Source organism: Leucoraja erinacea, chromosome 1 (assembly GCF_028641065.1).
Source record: "Leucoraja erinacea ecotype New England chromosome 1, Leri_hhj_1, whole genome shotgun sequence".
Lineage (NCBI taxonomy): Eukaryota > Metazoa > Chordata > Chondrichthyes > Rajiformes > Rajidae > Leucoraja > Leucoraja erinaceus.
Window position 1 is genome coordinate 50445362 of NC_073377.1, and position 20266 is coordinate 50465627.

The 20266-nt window shown below is 43.1% G+C and overlaps 1 protein-coding gene across 1 annotated transcript in view; it reads left to right on the forward strand.

The window, feature by feature from the left end:
- The first annotated feature begins 469 nt into the window (after positions 1-469).
- The window catches only part of map3k1 (mitogen-activated protein kinase kinase kinase 1, E3 ubiquitin protein ligase), an 84649-nt gene continuing 64852 nt past the window's right edge, over positions 470-20266 (forward strand). Inside the window, exon 1 of the mRNA XM_055634559.1 lies at positions 470-1431. Within this exon, the coding sequence (XP_055490534.1) occupies positions 1043-1431 (389 nt within the window). The 5' untranslated portion in view covers positions 470-1042. The remainder of the gene's footprint in view (positions 1432-20266) is intronic.

Genomic DNA, 20266 nt, shown 5'->3' on the forward strand with positions numbered 1-20266 from the left:
GCCTTGGTGAGTCTGAGTCGATGAGGCTAAGATGATTTGTACTTTATGGGAGAGTTAGATTTAGCTCTTAGGGCTAAGGGAATCAAGGGATATGGGGGGGGGGGGAAGCCGGAACGGGGTAGTGTAGTGATTTAGGACGATCAGCATGGATAATTTTGAATGGTGGTACTGGCTCGAAGGACCGAATGGCCTACTCCTGCACCTACTTTCTATGTTTGTTTTCGATTAATGGTCATCGACCTGAAGGAACAACTCCGTTTCTCTCCTCTGAATGCGTAGCCGGCAGGGCAGTACTCTGCAAATCGCCATCCCTCCATTGGATGCCCAGCCTCTGCGGAGCAGTTCCAACGTGTTCTGTTCTGGCTTTATTCAACAATGTTTCACGTGTGTATATTTGCATTAGATTTTGCATTGCATTATTTGCAATGTTTCACGTGTACTGGAATTAACTTTGTGGATCTCTGTTCCATGCAGCGGTCCGGAGGAACACATGAATGAATGAATGACTGACTGACTGACTGGAAGAAGGCTCACCGCGGTCGGTGGGTCGGTTCCTGCAGACCTGTCGCTGTGAAGCAGGAGGTTGTTTGGGCGGGGGTTGCCCGGGCTCTTTCTCCATATAAGGGATTGGGACGGGCCGACACAGTCAAGCAGCTCGGGTGCTCCTCCTCCTTTGAGACAGCGAGGAGAGAGAGAGAAAAAAAAATTGAAAACTCGAAGTTTATCGGCAGGTCCCGTCCTGTCCTGTGCTGTGCTGTCCTGTCCCGTAGCTGGACGGAGAGATGTAGCTGAGGAACCCGCACTGTGAGCAAGAGCAAAGCAAGAGCAAGACGCGGGCCGCTCCTCGCCTCAGGAGCACACAACTCGTGTGCGGAGGGAGGATGCGAGTGCGACCGCGGGGCTGTAGAGAGTATTTTTGTTGTTGTGACCTCCCCTCCGCAGGACAAAAGCTGAGAGTGTGTGTGTTTTCTGGAGTCGGGCTGTATTGAGGGAGGCCGACACTGGCTGGCTGGCTGGCGCCCATGAAGTGAAGCGGGACAAAATGGCGGCGGCGGCGGCGGCAGGAGCGGGGACGGCGACAGCAGTGGGGATGGCGGGGACAGTGGGGGCGACGGGGACCCGCGCGGCTTTCAGCGCCGACTGCACCACCGCGGGCAGCAGCAGTCGCGGCGGCAAGAGTGCCGAGTCGAGGGACGAAGAGCCCGTCTCGGCCCAGAGGCAACTCGCCTCGTACAGGAAGCACCTCCGCAAAGTGAAGAGCGTCGATTTCGATGCCTCGGTGGAGAAGGAGCCGAGTGTCGGCGACCCGTGTCCCCAGGCTGAGCCTTGCGCCGAGCAGCCGGCACACGGCACCGGGGCAGCGGCAGCGGCAGCGCCAAGCTGTGGCGGCTCGGCTGGAGCTATCCTCATGGATATAGGCGCTCCGTTCAGGTAAGACAGCTTGTGCTGGTCAAGCCGGTCATTGATTGGTATTGGGGGTGGGCGAACATGTTGTAGCTACGCTGAGGCGCAGGTTAGTTTAGTTTGGTTATGTCTGTGGCTGGCGGGGCTCGGCGTGGCTCAGGTGTCCGGCATTCCCCCCCATGTAAATAGTGTGACCACCATAACACAACATAACATAACATGCTAAACCTACAGGTGATCGGCTGCGAAAGTGTTGCGGGAGGGTGCGTTTTTTCTCTTGTCGGATGGGTTGATTTTTATCTGTTCGCCCTTAGTCAGCTCTGCTCAGTTGGTCAGTAGTGCCTGTACCGAGCTCTGTTTCCTGTCTGGATTTTGAATGTGTTCACGGTTGTTGTATTGTCATATGATCCTCTTTAATCAGCGAACGAAGTTTCGCCCTAATGTTCAATGCCTTCGCAACGGGTGGTTTGTGTGTGTGTGTCTCTCTCACTTATCACTTTTGGGGGAAAAATAAACAGGGACCGGGGTGCTGAAGTTACCTTGATAAGCTGCTGCTGCCGCCGCGTACTCGCAATTGTATTTCACCCATACTCTATAGTTAAATTGGGGATTTTTCCCAACCTCCTCATGGGTCGCAAATGCCGCTTATCTAACACATCTATACGCATCAGTAATCTTGGGCTACAGCTTTAGTTTCGGTCTACATTTAAACAACGTGAGCGAAGACACGCGTTTATTTTCCCCCTGGTATGTTGGCTTTCAGACAGTAGGCGTCTTAACATTTGTACCTACGTGCGGAACTGTGTAGTGTCTTTACAAACACGTCTTTGATGCATGTAGCCTCGTGCATTTGATTGCACTAAATCACCGATTCATATGTTAAATATATAAACAGTGATTGGAAGCAGTAAGTCATTGATAAAAGCAACTAAATGACTGAAAGCTAGAAACATTCTGAGATCTACAGAACACCGTGTATAATAAACATGTTTCGTTAAATTTAAAGCGTGAAATTTTGGTTATTGCTGGCTTTTTAATTTGGCGAGGGCACGAGAGTCTCGGATCATTGAAAGCCTAGGTTCTATTAATGAGTAAAATGGTAGCAGATTAATACAGCGACTTGCACGACGCCTTTTGGATTTAACAAGGCACTTCAATCGCTTTAATGGTTATGGGGGTGTGGTGGTTTGTTGTGGTGATGGACAATATCTTGGCGAGATGTCAAGTTTTAAATAGGGCAAGGTGAACGGATTTATGCAGAGAATTCCATGAAATGAAATGAATTTGGAAATCATTTATCAATTTGGAAATCATTTAATGTATTGGCAAATAGTCTACAAACCAAATACTTAGCTGTTTCATTGTAAATATGAGTAATTCTACATAAGCAGAGATAGACAATTTTGGCTCCACATGCCTGAGCTGCTATCTATAATAATTCCATGTTCCTTGATTTCTTCTGTAGGATCCTGACTTGTAATGACAACTGTCAATTTTCCTCCATGGGTGCTTCCTGACCTGCAGAGTCCCTCCTGCAGTTGTTTGCTCAAGATTCCAGCACTTGCAATTTGTTGTCTCTAATTTATTTTGTGTGCAGAAGAAATTTAAGTATGTCTTCACAGATGGGGGCATCTTACAATACTCCCAAGTAACGGATTCACTGATCTCTGGGTGCTGGATTTCCCCCCCCTCATTTTGCTCTCCAACTGATTGGCATCTTTTGAGATTGTGACCTTTTTGGTTCTACACGTCTCATCCAGAGGAAACGTATCTCTGCATCAACTCTGTAAAGTTCTGTAAGAATGTTTAGCAAAGAACTGCAGATGCTGGTTTAAATCGAAGGTAGACACAAAATGCTGGAATAACTCAGCGGGACAGGCAGCATCTCTGGAGAGAAGGAATGGGTGACATTTCAGGTCGAGACCCTTCTTCAGACTGATGTCAGGGGAGTTGGTGGGACAGAGATAGAATGTAGTCGGAGACAGTAAGACTAGTGGAAGAACCTTGCACCTTACCGACATGCCCTATGATACAGTCATTGTAAATGAACAAAATATCTTGATTATAATGAAATAAGATGTATGTCTCAGCATTTAATATTTGTGCTATTCAGTGCATAAATTACATTTGAAAAGTTAGTTGATTGTTTTACAGTTAGTTTTGCCAAACCTCATCTCTGGATTTTTTCTCATAAATAAAAACTGTTTGGTTTAGAAAAAGTTACAGGCAAACCTTACAAGGTATAACATGAAATATGCAGTGTATGATTGTGTGAATTTGATTTTTTTTAAACTGGTGACAGCTTGTATTTAACTGTAATTGTAAATGATTTTATTTTGTTTCAATGTTTATTTGTGAGTGAGTACATTGGTCACTGCATAATTTTGATAATCTGGGACCATGATTCCATACTTGCTATTGAGTTCAATTGATCCGAATCTTGTTGATCTTGCCCACTGTTTATTCCCCGTAATTGGACACTTTTTTTTAATGTTTCTCCTGCCTCTTTTTTTTAGTTTAGAATCCGTACATTTGGACTATTGCCATTTGACTGTTAGCCTGCCAGCACCTTGTCCAGGTAGTCGTTCTTTATCTTTTTAATCAGTCGTCATTCCCTACCCACTATCCCAGCTTTGCTCTCAGAAAGAGTGTAATTAGCCACTTGACTGACATGTGCTAAGCTGTCTGAAGCAATTTGATGTATTTTATGAAGTGCCAAGTTTCTGTAATATAACAAGCCCAAAATTATTATGCTGTTGGTTTATGTCTGAAATAACTTCAATTTGTGTTGAGGATTTCCTCTATTATAATCTGTTCTGAACAGTGCAAATAAATGGGTAATCTGCATGTAAAGGTGATAACTTTTTTTCAGTGCCTCTTCTTGCTAGTGTCAAAGTTTTTGATTCGAGAACATAATGGGCTTATTGGCCTTTAACTACATGTAGAGCTGATTTGCGCCTTCTCTGACTCAACTGCCAATGTTGCATCACATGTCGGAACTAATTTTAATCCATCAACACAGGAGTCTAGTTGTCTGCCATTGTGGTTCTTCGGATACTCTGCCATTTAATTTCCAATGCTTGTTGTTGACTCCATTTTCTTACTCTGCACGTGACCATCAGATTCAAATTTTATGCAAAAATGACATTCACTGAGATTAATCGGATTAAGACTGCACAGTTATTTAAATTGCGTGGGTTGCATGTGAGGTCAAAAGGAGTGACGCACGGAGTAGCTCAAGCCTTCTGTAGTACAAGGCAGCACCAAGGTGTAAGTGGCTGTAGGAGCGGGTCCCTCCGGACAGCCCCCACTCTTCTGGCAGCCATAGTAAGTGCTTACCTGCCGTTCATCGCTTGTTCTCCAGAAGGAGTTGCGTGGCAACAGTACGGGTCACAGGTCGTGACCTCGACTGCTGTTCAACCTCCCTATAGTGAGAAAACGGGGGAAATAGTTTCCTCCTGAATATTAAATTCCAAACTTACTAGATAAGGTTATTACCAAGTCCTTTCCTCCAATAAATCCTCTCAAGAAATCGTAACTATAATTATTTCTGTAAAAGTGAAGATCACTGACAGCATTGGTAATTGTAATAAATAAGAATCGGGGAAAATATTTAAATTGTGATTTGATCACTTCTAATTGTTCACATTCAAATTATATAAGCTACACTTGTACAAATGGCCCTTAGCATTTGATCACATTAAATCCTGTTCTTTCAATTAAAATTTAATTGCTATAAGGAGAGATTTGGAATAAATAATGGAACTGCTAATTCTTGAGTTAAAACCGATATGCGGAGCCTTTTCATATGTATTATCAGGGATTTATCAAACATTATTGTTTGCTATCATTTTGACTCGTTTTACATAAGAAGAATTAACCCTTGCAGGACGGGTCAATTTTTCTTCAAGACCTAGAGCTGAACAGAGATACAGGTGCAATTATGCGGTTCTCTGACTTGTCCAGGCGACAGTTTTATCCGAAATTCCAAATAACGGAAAGCTCCGAATAGCGGACATTTTTTCGGTCCTTGAAGAAAGGTCCTTGCAGACGTTCACCGAGGGCGGCCCGCAGAGGTGGCAGCGGAACCTCCGGTCGGTCCTCGAAGGAAGGGGAACTAAATCCATTCATAAAAGAGAAGGTGAGGGTATATTGCGCGGGAGGGTTAATAATTGACAATCTGCTGCTGCCTGCCCGCTAGTTAAAAAGTTCCCACGGTAGACTCACGATACACAGTGTATCGTGAGTCTTGCGTGGGAACATTTTAACTCAGCGGGCAGGCAGCAGCAGATTGTCGCTCCCTTCAGTTTCACCCCACCTACACCCCTCTGCTTCCCGGCCATGTGTGTGACCCCTTCCCTCCCCTCTCCAGCTCCCCGCCCATTGCACTGGCGCGGGGGCTTTGCACTGTCTTCACGTCAGCGATGCCAGCAGGTTGGTGCCAGTCACCGGAGACATCAGGACCAACGGGACACCGACCCCCAGGCCCAGTGCAAGCACGGAGATCCCAAAGACCCACAGCCGGCAGCAGCCCAGCCCCGTTCCAACTCCAGAGGAAAACTGCAAACTGGCCGGAGACGTCAGGACCACCAGAAACCGCTCCCTGATGTGCCGCTACGGCGACAAGTGGCAGTTCGCCCACAGCCCGAGCTGCGCCCCCTCATCGGGTCACCGACCCCCAGGCCCACTGCAAGCATGGAGATCCCAGATCAGCAAGCCCAGCCCCACTCCCAACTACAGAGGAACACGGCAGAAGCTGATGATGTGCAAGGTACGTCTTGTTCTTGGGGTGGCGCAGCTCGGGCTGTGGGCGAACTGCCACTTGTCGCTGTAGCGGCCCATCGGGGAGCGGGTTCCTTTGGAGGGGGAGGGGGGTATTGTGCTGTTTGATCGCCCCCTGCTATCCCAGGGACAGGGAGACACAGTGGCTTTTGAGAATGGTGGGCAATCACTTCCAAAGTTCTGCCCACACAGTCAGTACACCTCTCCTACACTTGTCTCCCGCACTAAGATCATCTCGCAGAGAATGATCCAAGCCTAACCCTCCCTATTCTCTCCTATTCTGCAAGAAAAAACTACATTGAAGACTCAAACTCACGATGAAGTAACTGCCGGGATCGGGCGCAAACTCGCGACCATGCGGATATGAGCCGAGCACTGTACCTCTGAGCCAGCCGTTAAAATCTACGCTAAAAATCTTCCATTCCAAAAGCCGAAAAATTCAGAATTACAAAAAGTGTCTGGTCCCAAGGCTTTCGGATAAAAGGTTGTGCACCTGTATCTAAATTATACTGAAGGAGGATTTTTACATACATAGACAATAGCAAGAATGTCCTTCCTCAAATTAGGAGACTAAAACTACACACAATTCACCAGGTGTGGTCTCACCAGGGCCCTGTAAAACTGAAGAAAGGCCTCTTTGCTCTTATATTCAACTCCTCTCATTATGAAGGCCGACATACCACTAGCTTTCTTCACTGCCTATTGTACCTGCATGCTTATTTCCAGTGACTGATGTACTAGGACGCCCAGGTCTCGTTGTAGTTCCCCTTTTCCTAACGTGACACCATTCAAATAATACAATGATGCAATGAGGTTGCTACTTCGTGTCCCTAGGTGGCATAGTGCCAGTCAATTGTTTGTGTCCACTAGAGTGCCAACCTGTGAGGCACTCTTAAGACAGCTGATGTTTAGTTTTATGTGTCGCCTGGACAAGTCGGAGAATCACATAATTGAAGCCTTAGTCAGCCCTCTGAAAAGCTGCTATAGATTCACTTCTAGGCTAAGATGGCATTGGTGCAATAGCTTATATATATATATATTTTAGCCTAATATGCAATTTCTTAATGTATCTTTGTAATTCTTTGTACTGTTTGATGTGTATATGGACCAGTGTCTGAAATAAAGCTTTAATAAAATAATCTGCCTTCCTGTTCTTGCCGCCAAAGTGGATAACCTCGTCACACTGCCACCATGCAGTTGTGTGTCATCTGTAAATTAATTTGGAAACGTCGGACTCTTGTTGCAGTGGGGTAGGGTATTTCAATACTGCAACCAGCAAGATGCATCCAATGGAAATATTCTATATTAAATGTGTTTTGAATAATTAGTTTAGAGATACAGTGTGGAAACAGGTCCTTCGACCAGCGATCCCCGCCCACATTAACTCACACACACCAATTTACACTATACCAAGCCAATTAACCTACAAACCTGTACGTCTTTGGGATGTGGGAGGAAACCAGATATCTTGGAGGAAACCCATGCAGTCACGGGGTGAATGTACAAACTCCATACAGACAGCACCCGTAGATGGGATCGAAGGCGGGTCTCTGGTACTGTAAGGCAGCAATGCTATTGCTGCGCTACATACTGCAAAATATGGCAGGGACTGCCGTATTTCAGTTATAAGGGGAGGCTAGTTAGGTTGAGCCTTTTCTCCTTAGAGCATAGGAGTCTGAGGAGTGACCATTCATAGAAGTGTGTAAAATCATGGGGTTAGAAAGACCCCTCATAATAAATAATCACACTTTCCCCAGGGTAGGAGAGCCTAAAACTACAGGGCATGAGTTTAAGGTGTTACGGGAAAGATGTTTAAAAGGATCTGAGGGACAACCTTTTCAAACATAGGGATATACTTTTATGGAACGAAAGGCCAGAGGAAGTGGCAAAGGCGGGTACAGTTATTACCTTTATGACAAAATAACACTTGGACAAGGACCTGGATAGGAAATGTTTGGGCAATTATGGCATCGGGTGCTGGCAAGTAGGACAAGCTTAGTTTGGCAACATGGATGAGTTGGGCAGAAAGGCTGTTTCTGTGCTATATAGCTTTGCAATTCTATAATCTGATATAATAACCTAATGTTTCTCAACATTCAGAAGGTTCCACCGCATCAGCCAATGCTTCGTGTTGATCAAGGTTCACTTTCATTTGTCACATGCACCAATTAAGGTGCAGTGAAATGAGTTACCATGCAGCCATACAATAAAAAACGAACACAATCCACAATAGAATTTAACATAAACATTCACTGCAGCATTCTTCACTGTGATGGAAGGCAATAAAGTTCAGTCTGTCTTCCTCCCTTGTTCACCCGTGGTCGGGGGGGGGGGGGGTCTTGACCCTCCGTAGTCGCCGCTACGGATGGCCCGATATGCAAGCCCTCGCGTCGGGGTGTTCGAAGCTCTGACATCGGGATGGATCGAACACACTCGGAGTTCTCGAATCGGCCACTTCCTTATCGGAAACCGTGGCTTCAGGATGTTATAGGCCGCAGGCCGGCAGTCGACGCGCAGCGCCACCTGATGACAATCATCATTTGTCATCAATTCCCTATTGTTCTACCATTACTTGGATTTCTAAATAATACATTTGTCACCCAGCAATGAAATCCACTAACAACCATATTTAGTTTGGAGACAGTGCACCGACTCCATGCTGGCAATTGATCATCGTTATTTACTTTATCATGTATCTGTACACTGGATGGCTTGATTGTAATCGTGTATTGTCTTTCCGCTGACTGGTTAGCATGCAACAAAAGCTTTTTGGTGTACTTTTGTACACGTGATAGTACTACTGCGAAAAGTTGAGTATAGTTTTAAGTCATCCCACTTTCCTATCCACACTCTACACACCAGGGGCAATTTATAGAGGCCAATTAACTTACAGACACCCATGTCTGGGATGTCGGATGAAATGCAAGCACCTAGCTGCAAACCTATTTGGATTCAATTGTAGCTGGGTAGTCGTCCCTCTTTTACTGGTGTTGTGTTTGCATATTCTCCAGATACATTGGAGGCTGAGATTCAATGCTCTTTTAGGATGAGTAGCATTAGGTGCAGCAGGTTTATTAGGTCTTAATGCCAATAATTTGCCATGTACCTTTTTAATGAAATTGTTATACCATTTTAGGTTCCTTTGCCCTTTTATTACTGCAATGGTGTACTAGGTAACCTATTGTTTTTAGTAGAGCAACTGCAAACACTGGAATCTTGAGCAAAACAAAGTGCCGGAGGATCTCAGAGTATCAGGCAGCATCTGAGGAGGGAATCCATCTCTTCCCTGATGGTGCCTGACTTCCTTGATTTCCTCCAGCACCACGTCTTGCCAACATTTGTAGTATCAATTGAAGACATTTAAAAATATTTGTTTATTTTCTGTACTATTTCCTGTTAACATTTTCCCTTTTCTCATCTTGAAAAGAACCAGGTGTTTAGTTTGCTACGCTTCCTTTTAGAATAGTTTCTTTATTGTCATTGTAACATGGGCCATGTACAACGAAATTTAAAATGTCAGCCAGTCAGTGCAGCATTCAAACATTTCTAAAGTTAACGAAACATCCACGGTAAAATAATAAAGATAAGCAAATAAATAAATATCACAGACAAAGCACGCATACACACCCAACCCTCCATCCTTCTGTCGATTTCACCGTTACCACAGTCCCTTAGTCTGTATCGCCCCTGCGTTCCTTGGCGGCTACATTTAGTGCTTTTATAGCAGTGGGGTAAAAACTGTTTTTTAGTCTATTTGTCCTTGTCCTTGTAGATCTGTACCGTCTGCCTGACGGCAACAGTTCAAACAGGGAGTGTCCGGGGTGGGAGATGTCCTTTATTATATTCTGGGTTTTTTTGGTGCAGCGGGAACTGTGTAGGTCCTCCAAGGTAAGGAGAGGGCAGCCGACAATCCTCTGGGCGTTGTCAATGGCCCTCTGGAGCGCTTTCCTCTGAGCCACTGTGCAGCTGGTGTACCAGCAAAGTAAAACTTTTTTAAAGTTCATGCAATGCCTTGCTAATTTCTGTTAGTACCGTAATATTTTCTTTCGTTCGTGACCTTTGTTACAGTTTCTGAAAATATTCTAATCCACGTGCCTCTGCGATGTTAAACCCTTTTCATTCTAATACATTTAGTTAGTCTAATCTTCACTTAGTTAGCCAGGGGAAAAAATCTCCTTATTAATGCAGTCCTTATCTTTCAAAAGAATGCATCTTCATCAAGAGTGAAAGTATTTCTTTAATGTTTGCCACTGCCTATTTGATCTATCATGGAATGTTTTGATCTATTTTCTCTTCCCTCTCCATAAATCTCAATTCACACATGTATGATCTCTTTCAATGCGCTGTTGGTTTTGTAATCAAATTCCTTTATTCACCCGTGTAAAAATAAATGTAAAGATTATTTTATTAATGTTGAGACCTAAACCTAGGTTCCTGTTTTTAATGTGGATTTTTTTTGCCCTGGTAACTTCAGAACCAAGTTTAATGGTTTTCAATATTTATCCTATACTCTTCTAGCCAAGATAATTGAGGTTGTGAATGTTGTTGTTTTTTAACCCCTCTGTCCTAAAGTGGAATGTTTTTCATGTATTCCCCAGACCACCCACAATTCCCTGAATGAAATCTCAATTGAAACAGCAAATGTAGACCTTGTATTATTCTAACCTCGGTAGACACAAAATGCTGGAGTAACTCAGTGGGCAGGCAGCATCTCTGGAGAGAAGGACTGGGTGACGTTTCGGGACGAGATCCTTCAGACTGATGTCAGGGGAGTGGGCGGGACAGAGATAGAATGTAGTTGGAGACGGTAAGACTGGTGGGAGAACTGGGGAGGGGATTGTGAGAGAGGGAAAGTAAGGTCTATTTGAAGTTAATGTTCATACCGCTGGGGTGTAAGCTACCCAAGCGAAACGTCACCCATTCCTTCTACATCAGTCTGAAGAAGGGTCTCGACCCAAAATGTCACCCATTCCTTCTCTCCAGAGATGCTGCCTGCACTGAGTTACTCCAGCATTTTCTGTCTACCTTCGATTTAAACCAGCATCTGCAGTTCTTTCCTACACATTTTGTCTGCTCCACTGCAAAATCTCCTCCAGGTATATCTCATTTGAAATTTCGCTTGGGTAGCTTTGATTATCAAAAGGAACGGTGTGATACCAGGAAAAGCTGTTCCATTTTTATTCTGATGAAGGGTCTCTGATGATGAAGCTTAACATCTGTGGCAGGAATGTTACTAGAGAGACTGTGAAGGATGCATGCATTTGAAAAGGCAGAGGTTGATTGGGTGGTGATCAGCATGGTTTAGAATATGATAGAATGTCTCACAAATTTGATTTTTTTTTTAAAGTAACCACCAAGGTTGATGAGGGCAGGACTGTAGACATGGTCTATGTGAACCTCAGTAGGGCCTTTGAAGGTCTGCATGGTCGATTGCATGATATCCACGGTATTTAGTACTGGATATAGAATTGCCTTCATGCAGAGGATAGGATGGAAGGTTGATTTTTGGACGTCAAATGTTTTATTGTCATGGTCTGAAACGGAACAATGAAATTCTTATTTGTAGCAGCAGCACAACACATTTAGTCACAGTAGTCAATAGAATTTACATGAACAAAATTTTTTTTTAAAGCTCTAAATGAAAAAAAATGATAATAATGATATAAACTCAATGCCCCCTAGTGTTGACAAGGTAGTTCAGAGTTTGTAGTGTGCTGGCTCTTTTCACCACCAGACTGTTGACAAAGACAGGTTTGTGGATCCTCGTCTTTCCTTTAAAGTCAACAATCAGTTCCTTGGTTTTACTAACATTAAAAGAGAGGTTTTTGTTCTGGCACCATTCAGTCGCATTGATCTCCCTCCTATACTCATTATCTGTAATTCATCCAACAACGGTGGTATCATCGGCAATATACATATAGTATACATTGTGTATGCAAGCAAAGAATTACACTGTGCCTAGTAACATGTGACAAAGTATTCTATTCCATCCAAATTTAAAAGTGGAATTGGACTGCACAGCTATGCAATCATGAATATACAGTGAATAGAGCAGGGGGCTGAGTGCACAACCATGAGATGCCCCAGTGTTTACAGTATTCGAGGAGAAAGTGCTCTTGCTGATTTGTACTGATTGTGTTCTGTTGGTTTGACTCAAGGCTTGGGATTAGTGGTGTGCCACAGGGAACTCTGCTGGCCCATTGCTGTTTGTGGTTTATATCAACAATTTGAAAGAAAATGTACAAGGCATAATTAGTACATCTCTAGATGATACTGAATTAGGTGGTATTGTCGACCATGAAGATGGTTATTCAAGAATTGTAGCAGGATCTTGATCAGCTGGCAAGTGGGCTGGGGAATGGCTAATGAAGTTTAATTCTGATAAGTGAGAGTGTTGTCTTTTGGAAAGTCAGATAGGGTGGTCTTTTGGATAGTAGATGGGGTGGTTAAGAAAGCTTTTGGCATGCTGGCCTTCATCCGTCTGGGTACTGAGTATAGAGGGGGAATAAAGGCAAGGTGCTAGAGTAATTCAGCGGTTCAGGCAGCATCCCTGCTGAATGGATGAAGTTTCGGATTCGGACCCTCCTTCAGACAGAGTATAGCGGTTGGGGCATAATGTTACAGATGTACAGAACGTAGGTGAGGCTGCATTTGTAGTATTGTATTCAGTTTTGGTCAACCTGCTGTAGGAAAGATTCCACTAAGCTGGAAATAGAGCTGAGAAGATTTTCGAGGATGTTACCAGGATGCGATGACCTCGGCTATAGGTAAGGATTGGGCAGGCTAGGACATTATTTCTTGGCATGCTAGAAGCTGAGAAGTGATCTCAGACGCATTTAAAAATCATGAGGGTGATATACAGTGCCCTCCATAATGTTTGGGACAAAGACCCATCATTTATTTATTTGCCTCTGTACACCACAATTTGAGATTTGTAGTAGAAAAAAAAAATCTCATGTGGTTAAAGTGCACATTGTTACATTTTAATAACGGCCATTTTTGTACATTTTGGTTTTAACCATGTAGAAATGTCAGCAGTGTTTATACATAGACCCCCCCATGTCAGGGCACCGTAATGTTTGGGACACATCAATGTCATGTAAATGAAAGTAGTCATGTTTAGTATTTTGTTGCAAATCCTTTGCATGCAATGACTGCTTCAAGTCTGCGATTCATGGACATCACCAGTTGCTGGGTGTCTTCTCTGGTGATGCTTTGCCAGGCCTGTATGGAAAGACTAGGTGCTGAGAGCTCTCTTCTACCTGCATTAAGGAGGCAATTAAACACACCTGAGCAATTACAAATGCATGTGAAGCCATGTGTCCCATATGTATAAACGCAACTGTAATTTCTACATGGTGAAACCTAAATGTATAAAAATACCCTTTAATAAAATCTAACAATGTGCACTTTAACCATATGTGATTTTTTTTTTTTTTTTTTTTTTTTTATGTCAAATCTCAAATTGTGGAATACAGAGGCAAATAAATAAATAATGGGTCGTTATTCCAAATATTATGGAGGGCACTGTAAGTGTAGAGCTGTTTTAATGCTAACCTTTTGTGTACCTCACTGCCCAAGATTGGTAAAATGCACCAGTAGTAAAGATTCCGTGGGGAGTTTGTATTTTTAGGTGGGGTTAGTTTTGAAGGCTAGGATTACATTTTGAATTGCAAGTTGCCATTCAGTCAGAGCTATTGACATTTTTTCAACTTGGTTTCATCACAAAAAAGAAAAATCCAAGTTGAAGTGCAATGTATTGTTTTGAGATTTTAAATTGTATTCAGCAATATTGTGCAATGGAGATGAGGTTTAAAATAGCAGAACCTTTTTGCATGTGATATTTGGTAGCATGTAATACACACCAATCGACACAGTGCACATGCACTCTTTTTTAAATTTTCAAGCCCTTCATTCTGTCTTGGGTTAAATAACTTTTTGATGCTATCAATCCCACTTTTTATGCCATGCGCTTTAACTTTACAGATGAGCTTGTTGCACCTTATGAAAACGCTGAAAGTTTAATTTAATCATGTTTTTTTTTAAAGTGCAAAACAAATCCTAATTTTACCAAGACAAATCTAGTATTTGTGCTGATGAAGACCATGGAAATCTTATGGAGTTGTTAGAAGAAGAGTGCTTTTGTGCAGCTATTACTTAATTGACGAAGCCCTGCTACTAATGTACTGTGCAAAATGATCTTGTGTTTGTATTTAAGGCTTCAAATAAATTCTAAATAAACATCGAATGTGTTCAAACTAATAAGTAGTATTTTCACTGTGTTCTTAAGTTTAATTATTTAAAGGATTTAATAATGTGCATGAACATTTTTAGCTGTCAAAAACTGCATCGTTAGACAGTACCTATAAATTTGAAAGCAGGAATTCAAAAAATGTTTACAAGCTGTTATTTTACAAGGGTTAACTTGGTTTCTTTCTGACTTTGCTAATCACTTGAATTATTAATGAACTATAAATTGAAATTTTGGATAGAAAATAGACTATCACATCGCAGGAGTTTGTTTAAATTTATACGGACTGCATGTCTGTTTGAATTGATGCATTTCTTTGCTCTGCAGCTGTAGAGGAAATGCACTAATAGATGTTTTTAAAAACATAGCAGTTAGTTTGTACAACTGAGCCACTGATGTTTGATTTGGTTAATGTTTTTGAAGTATTGTATTTGACTTTTGTATAGCTAAATTGTAATGTTAGTTTAAGTAAATCCCAGGTTTGGCTCTTTTTGCTGATTTTACATTCCATGTTTTAGGATGTTGGCCTATAAAATGGTGTCTTTCAGTTAATCAGTTCAAATGTCTCAAGTTTAAAAATATAAAATTATAAGTTGTTTAATATTTGATGTGAAATTTATTGATACTTGAGAATATAAGATTCTGAAAATGGAATGTTTGATTTAGAGTTTGGCATAACATGTTTAAAAGAAAAGCAGCATGAAACATTTTATTTTGTGAGTACTTGTGACCAAACTAGTTAACATCAAGCAACTTGTCTAATTTGAAAATATCGAGACATGCAGAGAAACCGCATCTCTCAAAATACTCGCGTTCTTTCTCGGGTATCTTGATTTGGAATGTTCAGCCCGTGTTGAACAAAAAACATGTATTAAAAGATTTTGCACAATGTAAGTAAATGTACTTCAGATTCATCGAATTAATACCATCCGGCATTGAGTGGTGACACTTGGCAGTCCTCCTTACAAATTAGAACATGGAATAGTACAACATACATTGTGGGCCAAAGGGCCAATTCCTATGTGCTGAACGTAATATATTCTTAAATTAACCCTACTGCCTGCACATACTCCATATCCGTCTGTTATCTGTATGTTCATGTTTACAAGCTCTTAAACTCGACTGTCTTTTCTCCTTCCACCACTACTACTAGCAATACGATCCAGGCACTTATCATTCTGTGTATAGGCACTTCGCTCTTTACGCAAAGATTACATTCCTGAAAAGTGTGTCATTCAAATAAGTGTATAATTCCAATGTGGGCAGGTTGGGTCGAAGGGCCTGTTTCCACACTGTATCACTCTATGACTAAGTAAATTAAACATGTATACATTTAAATGTGTAAATGTGAGCACTTTATTTCAAAAATACAGTGGAAAAATTAGGTTTTGGTATTAATTAAACAAACACGTTATTTCAGACATAAATAACACTTGCATAAAACAGGTGTGTCTGTCGTCTGGTGTCTTTTTGTCGTCAGTCTGTCATCTGTCTGGCTGTCTCTGTCTGTCTGTCTGACTGTCCCCTGTACATCTTTAATCCAGAAATACTAGGGGACCAAGGATCTAGTGGGAGGGAGGAACTGAAGGGAATGCATATTACTCAGGTAATGGTGCTAGGTAAACTGCTGGGACTGAAAGCAGGTAAATTCGCAGGGTCTGCATCTCAAAATACTCAAGGAGGTGGTCCTAGAAATCGTGGATGCATTGGTGATCATTTTCCAATGTTTTATAGACTCTGGATAAGTTCCTATGGGCTGGAGGGTAGCCAATGTAACTTCACTTTTTAATAAAGGAGAGGAGAGGGAAAACTGGGAATTATAGACCAGTGCATTTGGAAAGCAGTGACGGGATCGGTCAAAGTCAGCATGGATTTATTCAATCATGCTTGACTAATCTTTTGGAATTCTTTGAGGATGTAACGAGTAGAATGGATAAGGGAGAGCCAGTGGATGTGTTTTATTTGGATTTTCAAAAAGCCTTTGACAAAGTGCCACAGAGATTAGTTTGCAAAATTAGAGCACATGGTACTGGGGATAGGGTATTGACATGGATAGAGAGCTGGTTGGCAGACAGGAAGCAAAGAGTAGGAATTAACGGGTGCCGCAAGGTTCAGCGCTGGGACCTCAGTTATTTACAATATATATTAACGATTTAGACAAGGGAATGAAATGTAACATCTCCAAATTTATGGATGACATAAAGCCGGGTGGTAGTGTGAGCTGCGAGGAGGATGCTATGAGGCTGTAGGGTACTTGGATAGGTTGGTTGAGATGGCAGATGCAGCATAATTAATGTGAGGTTATCCACTTTGGTGGCAAGAACAAGAATGCCGATTATTATCTGAATGGTGTCAGATTAGGAAAAGGGGAGGTGCAACGAGACCTGGGTGTCCTTGTACATCAGTCTCTGAAAGTAAGCATGCAGGTACAGCAGGCAGTGAAGACAGCAAATGACATGTTGGCCTTCATAGCGAGAGGATTTGAGTACAGGAGCAAGGAGGTCCAACTGCAGTTGTACAGGGCCCTGATAAGAGCACACCTGGAGTATTGTGTGCAGTTTTGGTCTCCTAATTTGAGGAAGGACATTCTTGCTATTGAGGGAGTGCAGCGTAGGTTCACAAGGTTAATTCCCAGGATGGTGAGACTAACCCAGAGAGTTGTGATTCTGTGGAATTTCTGCCAGAAGGCAGTGGTGGCAAATTCACTGCACCTATTTTCTATGTTTAAACTTTCTCCCTTTGACCTTGTGAGTATGCCCTCAAGACAATCAGAATATTTTTCCCAGGGTGGAAATGACAAATACTACTTTATCTGTGCCTCTCATAATAGTATAAACTATTAGTATCACATCCCCCATTCACCTCTGCTCCAGAGAAAACGATCCAGGTGTGTCCAACCTCTCCAAATAGCCAATACCCTCACATCCAAGGAGCATTCTGGTAGATCTTGTCTGCACTCACTTGTGTCATATAATGCGGCAACCAGAACTGCACATAATATTCCAAATACAGTAGAACCAAGCATCGTTTTCTGACTATACCCTCAATAACTTCACGTTCGACTCCTCCCATTTCCTCCAAATACAAGGCGTAGCTATGGGCACACGCATGGGCCCCAGCTATGCCTGCCTATTTGTAGGTTACGTCGAGCAATCCTTGTTCAATACATACCAGGGCCCCATCCCCGACCTCTACCTCCGCTACATCGACGACTGCTTTGGTGCCACCTCCTGCACCCACACACAACTGACTGACTTCATCCACTTCACCACTAACTTCCATCCGGCACTCAAATACACCTGGACCATTTCCGACACTTCCCTACCATTCCTTGACCTCACTATCTCCATTGCAGGTGATAGACTTCTGACCGACATACACTATAAACCCACTGACTCCCATGGCTATCTGGACTACACTTCTTCCCACCCTGCTTCCTGTAAGGACTCCATCCCCTACTCCCAATTCCTCCGTCTCCGCCGCATCTGCTCCACGGATGAGGCGTTCCACACCAGGACATCTGAAATGTCCTCACTATTCAGGGAACGGGGGTTCCCCTCCTCCACCATAAATGAGGCTCGCACCAGGGTCTCTTCCATACCCCGCAACACTGCTCTCTCTCCCCATCCCCGCACTCGCAACAAGGGCCGAGTCCCCCTAGTCCTCACCTTTCACCCCACCAGCCGTCACATACAAAAAGTAATCCTCCGTCAGTTTCGCCACCTCCAACGTGACCCCACCACTCGCCACATCTTCCCATCTCCCCCCATATCTGCCTTCCGCAAAGACCGCTCCCTCCATAACTCCCTTGTCAATTCTTCCCTTCCCTCTCGGTCCACCCCCTCCCCGGGCACTTTCCCTTGCAACCGCAAGAGATGCAACACTTGTCCCTTTACCTCCCCCCTCGACTCCGTTCAAGGACCCAAGCAATCGTTCCAGGTGCAACAGAGGTTTACCTGCATCTCTTCCAACCTCATCTATTGCGTCCGCTGCTCTAGATGTCAGCAGATCTATATCGGTGAGACCAAGCGGAGGTTGGGCGATCGTTTCGCCGAACACCTCCGCTCGGTCCGCAATAACCAAGCTGACCTCCCGGTGGCTCAGCACTTCAACTCCCCCTCCCACTCCGTCTCCGACCTCTCTGCCCTGGGTCTCCTCCATGGCCACAGCGAGCAGCACCGGAAATTGGAGGAACAGCACCTCATATTCCGTTTGGGGAGTCTGCACCCCGGGGGCATGAACATCGAATTCTCCCAATTTTGTTAGTCCTTGCTGTCTCCTACCCTCCCTCAGCCCCCCTGCTGTCTCCTCCCATCCCCCAGCCTTCGGGCTACTCCTCCTTTTTCCCTTTCTTGTCCCCACCCACCCCCCCCCCCGATCAGTCTGAAGAAGGGTTTCGGCCCGAAACGTTGCCTATTTCCTTCGCTCCATAGATGCTGCTGCACCCGCTGAGTTTCTCCAGCTTTTTTGTGTAACCATCGTTTTCTGACTATTTTACTCAACTCCCTGATCAATGAAGGCGAGCAGACCATGCACTGCCTTTACTTCTGTATATACCACCTTACTATGGATTTGATCTCCCTGTACATCAGTACTGTTAAAGATTCTTCTAATAATACTACATTTGATCTGATTATTTATCAGAAAATGAAATGAAGTCCAAACTTTACCTTACTGTTACTCCTATCCTAAATGTTTTTTCTAAAAATGTATTGGAATAGGATCTGCTTCATTCTTCCCTGGATGCATTGCAAATCTGTGCAAGATCGTTCAGTCTACATGTCCCAAGGTTTGGACAGCTTCAGTGAACTGGTAATCAAAGCATAACAATAGCATCGAAGGTACATGAGTTGCCAGTATTCAACAATTACACTTGCCCAGTAGTTTATTAGAGTTTCAGTTTATTCCCCTGATTGCCATCATTTTTGCCATTCAATTATTTGCCACTCACTGAAAGATTTTTAGGTGAGATCTAGATGAAGAATCGCCTAATTCTACATTAAGGAATATAAAAATGAATGAAAGATTTCTTGGAGCTTATTTTGTTTGTTTTGAGAAAGCGTTTGATTTCACAGTTTGTGATCTCCAAAATAGTGCATTAATACAATAAAACAGATAAACTAAGCTCTTATTCAGTGCTGGTAAAGATGTCTATTTTTAAAAATAAATTGTACATTTTATTCTCTTTGCAGTATTGACCATAAACCATACTTGAAAGAAAAATATGTTTGGCCCCAAATTGTGATTGGTGAGAAAGAAACAAGTTAGCAAAACTTGAGAGAAATCACGATTTGAAATTGTCTTTTGGTGTTCCTAATTCAGTGATCTTTTGACTGGTTTTGAATATATTTGTATTTTGTGTTTCGGATCCTTTAACAGTAAATTCAAGCATTTGTTGTAGTGGAAGAGATAAAATTAATGGTAAAACTATGTCTTGAATTATAAATAATTCTCTCCTTGAGTTATTTCCGACAATGCTGTAAATATGATTAACCAAGACATTGAAACATAGAAAATAGGTGCAGGAGTAGGCCATTCGGCCCTTCGAGCCTGCACCGCCATTCAATATGATCATGGCTGATCATCCAACTCAGTATCCTGTACCTGCCTGCTCTCCATACCCCCTGATCCCTTTAGCCACAGGGGCCACATCTAACTCCCTCTTAAATATAGCCAATGAACTGGCCTCAACTACCTTCTGTGGCAGCGAATTCCACAGATTCACCACTCTCTTGTGTGAAAAAAGTTTTTCTCATCTCGGTCCTAAAAGACATCCCCCTTATCCTTAAACTGTGACCCCTTGTTCTGGACTTCCCCAACATCGGGAAC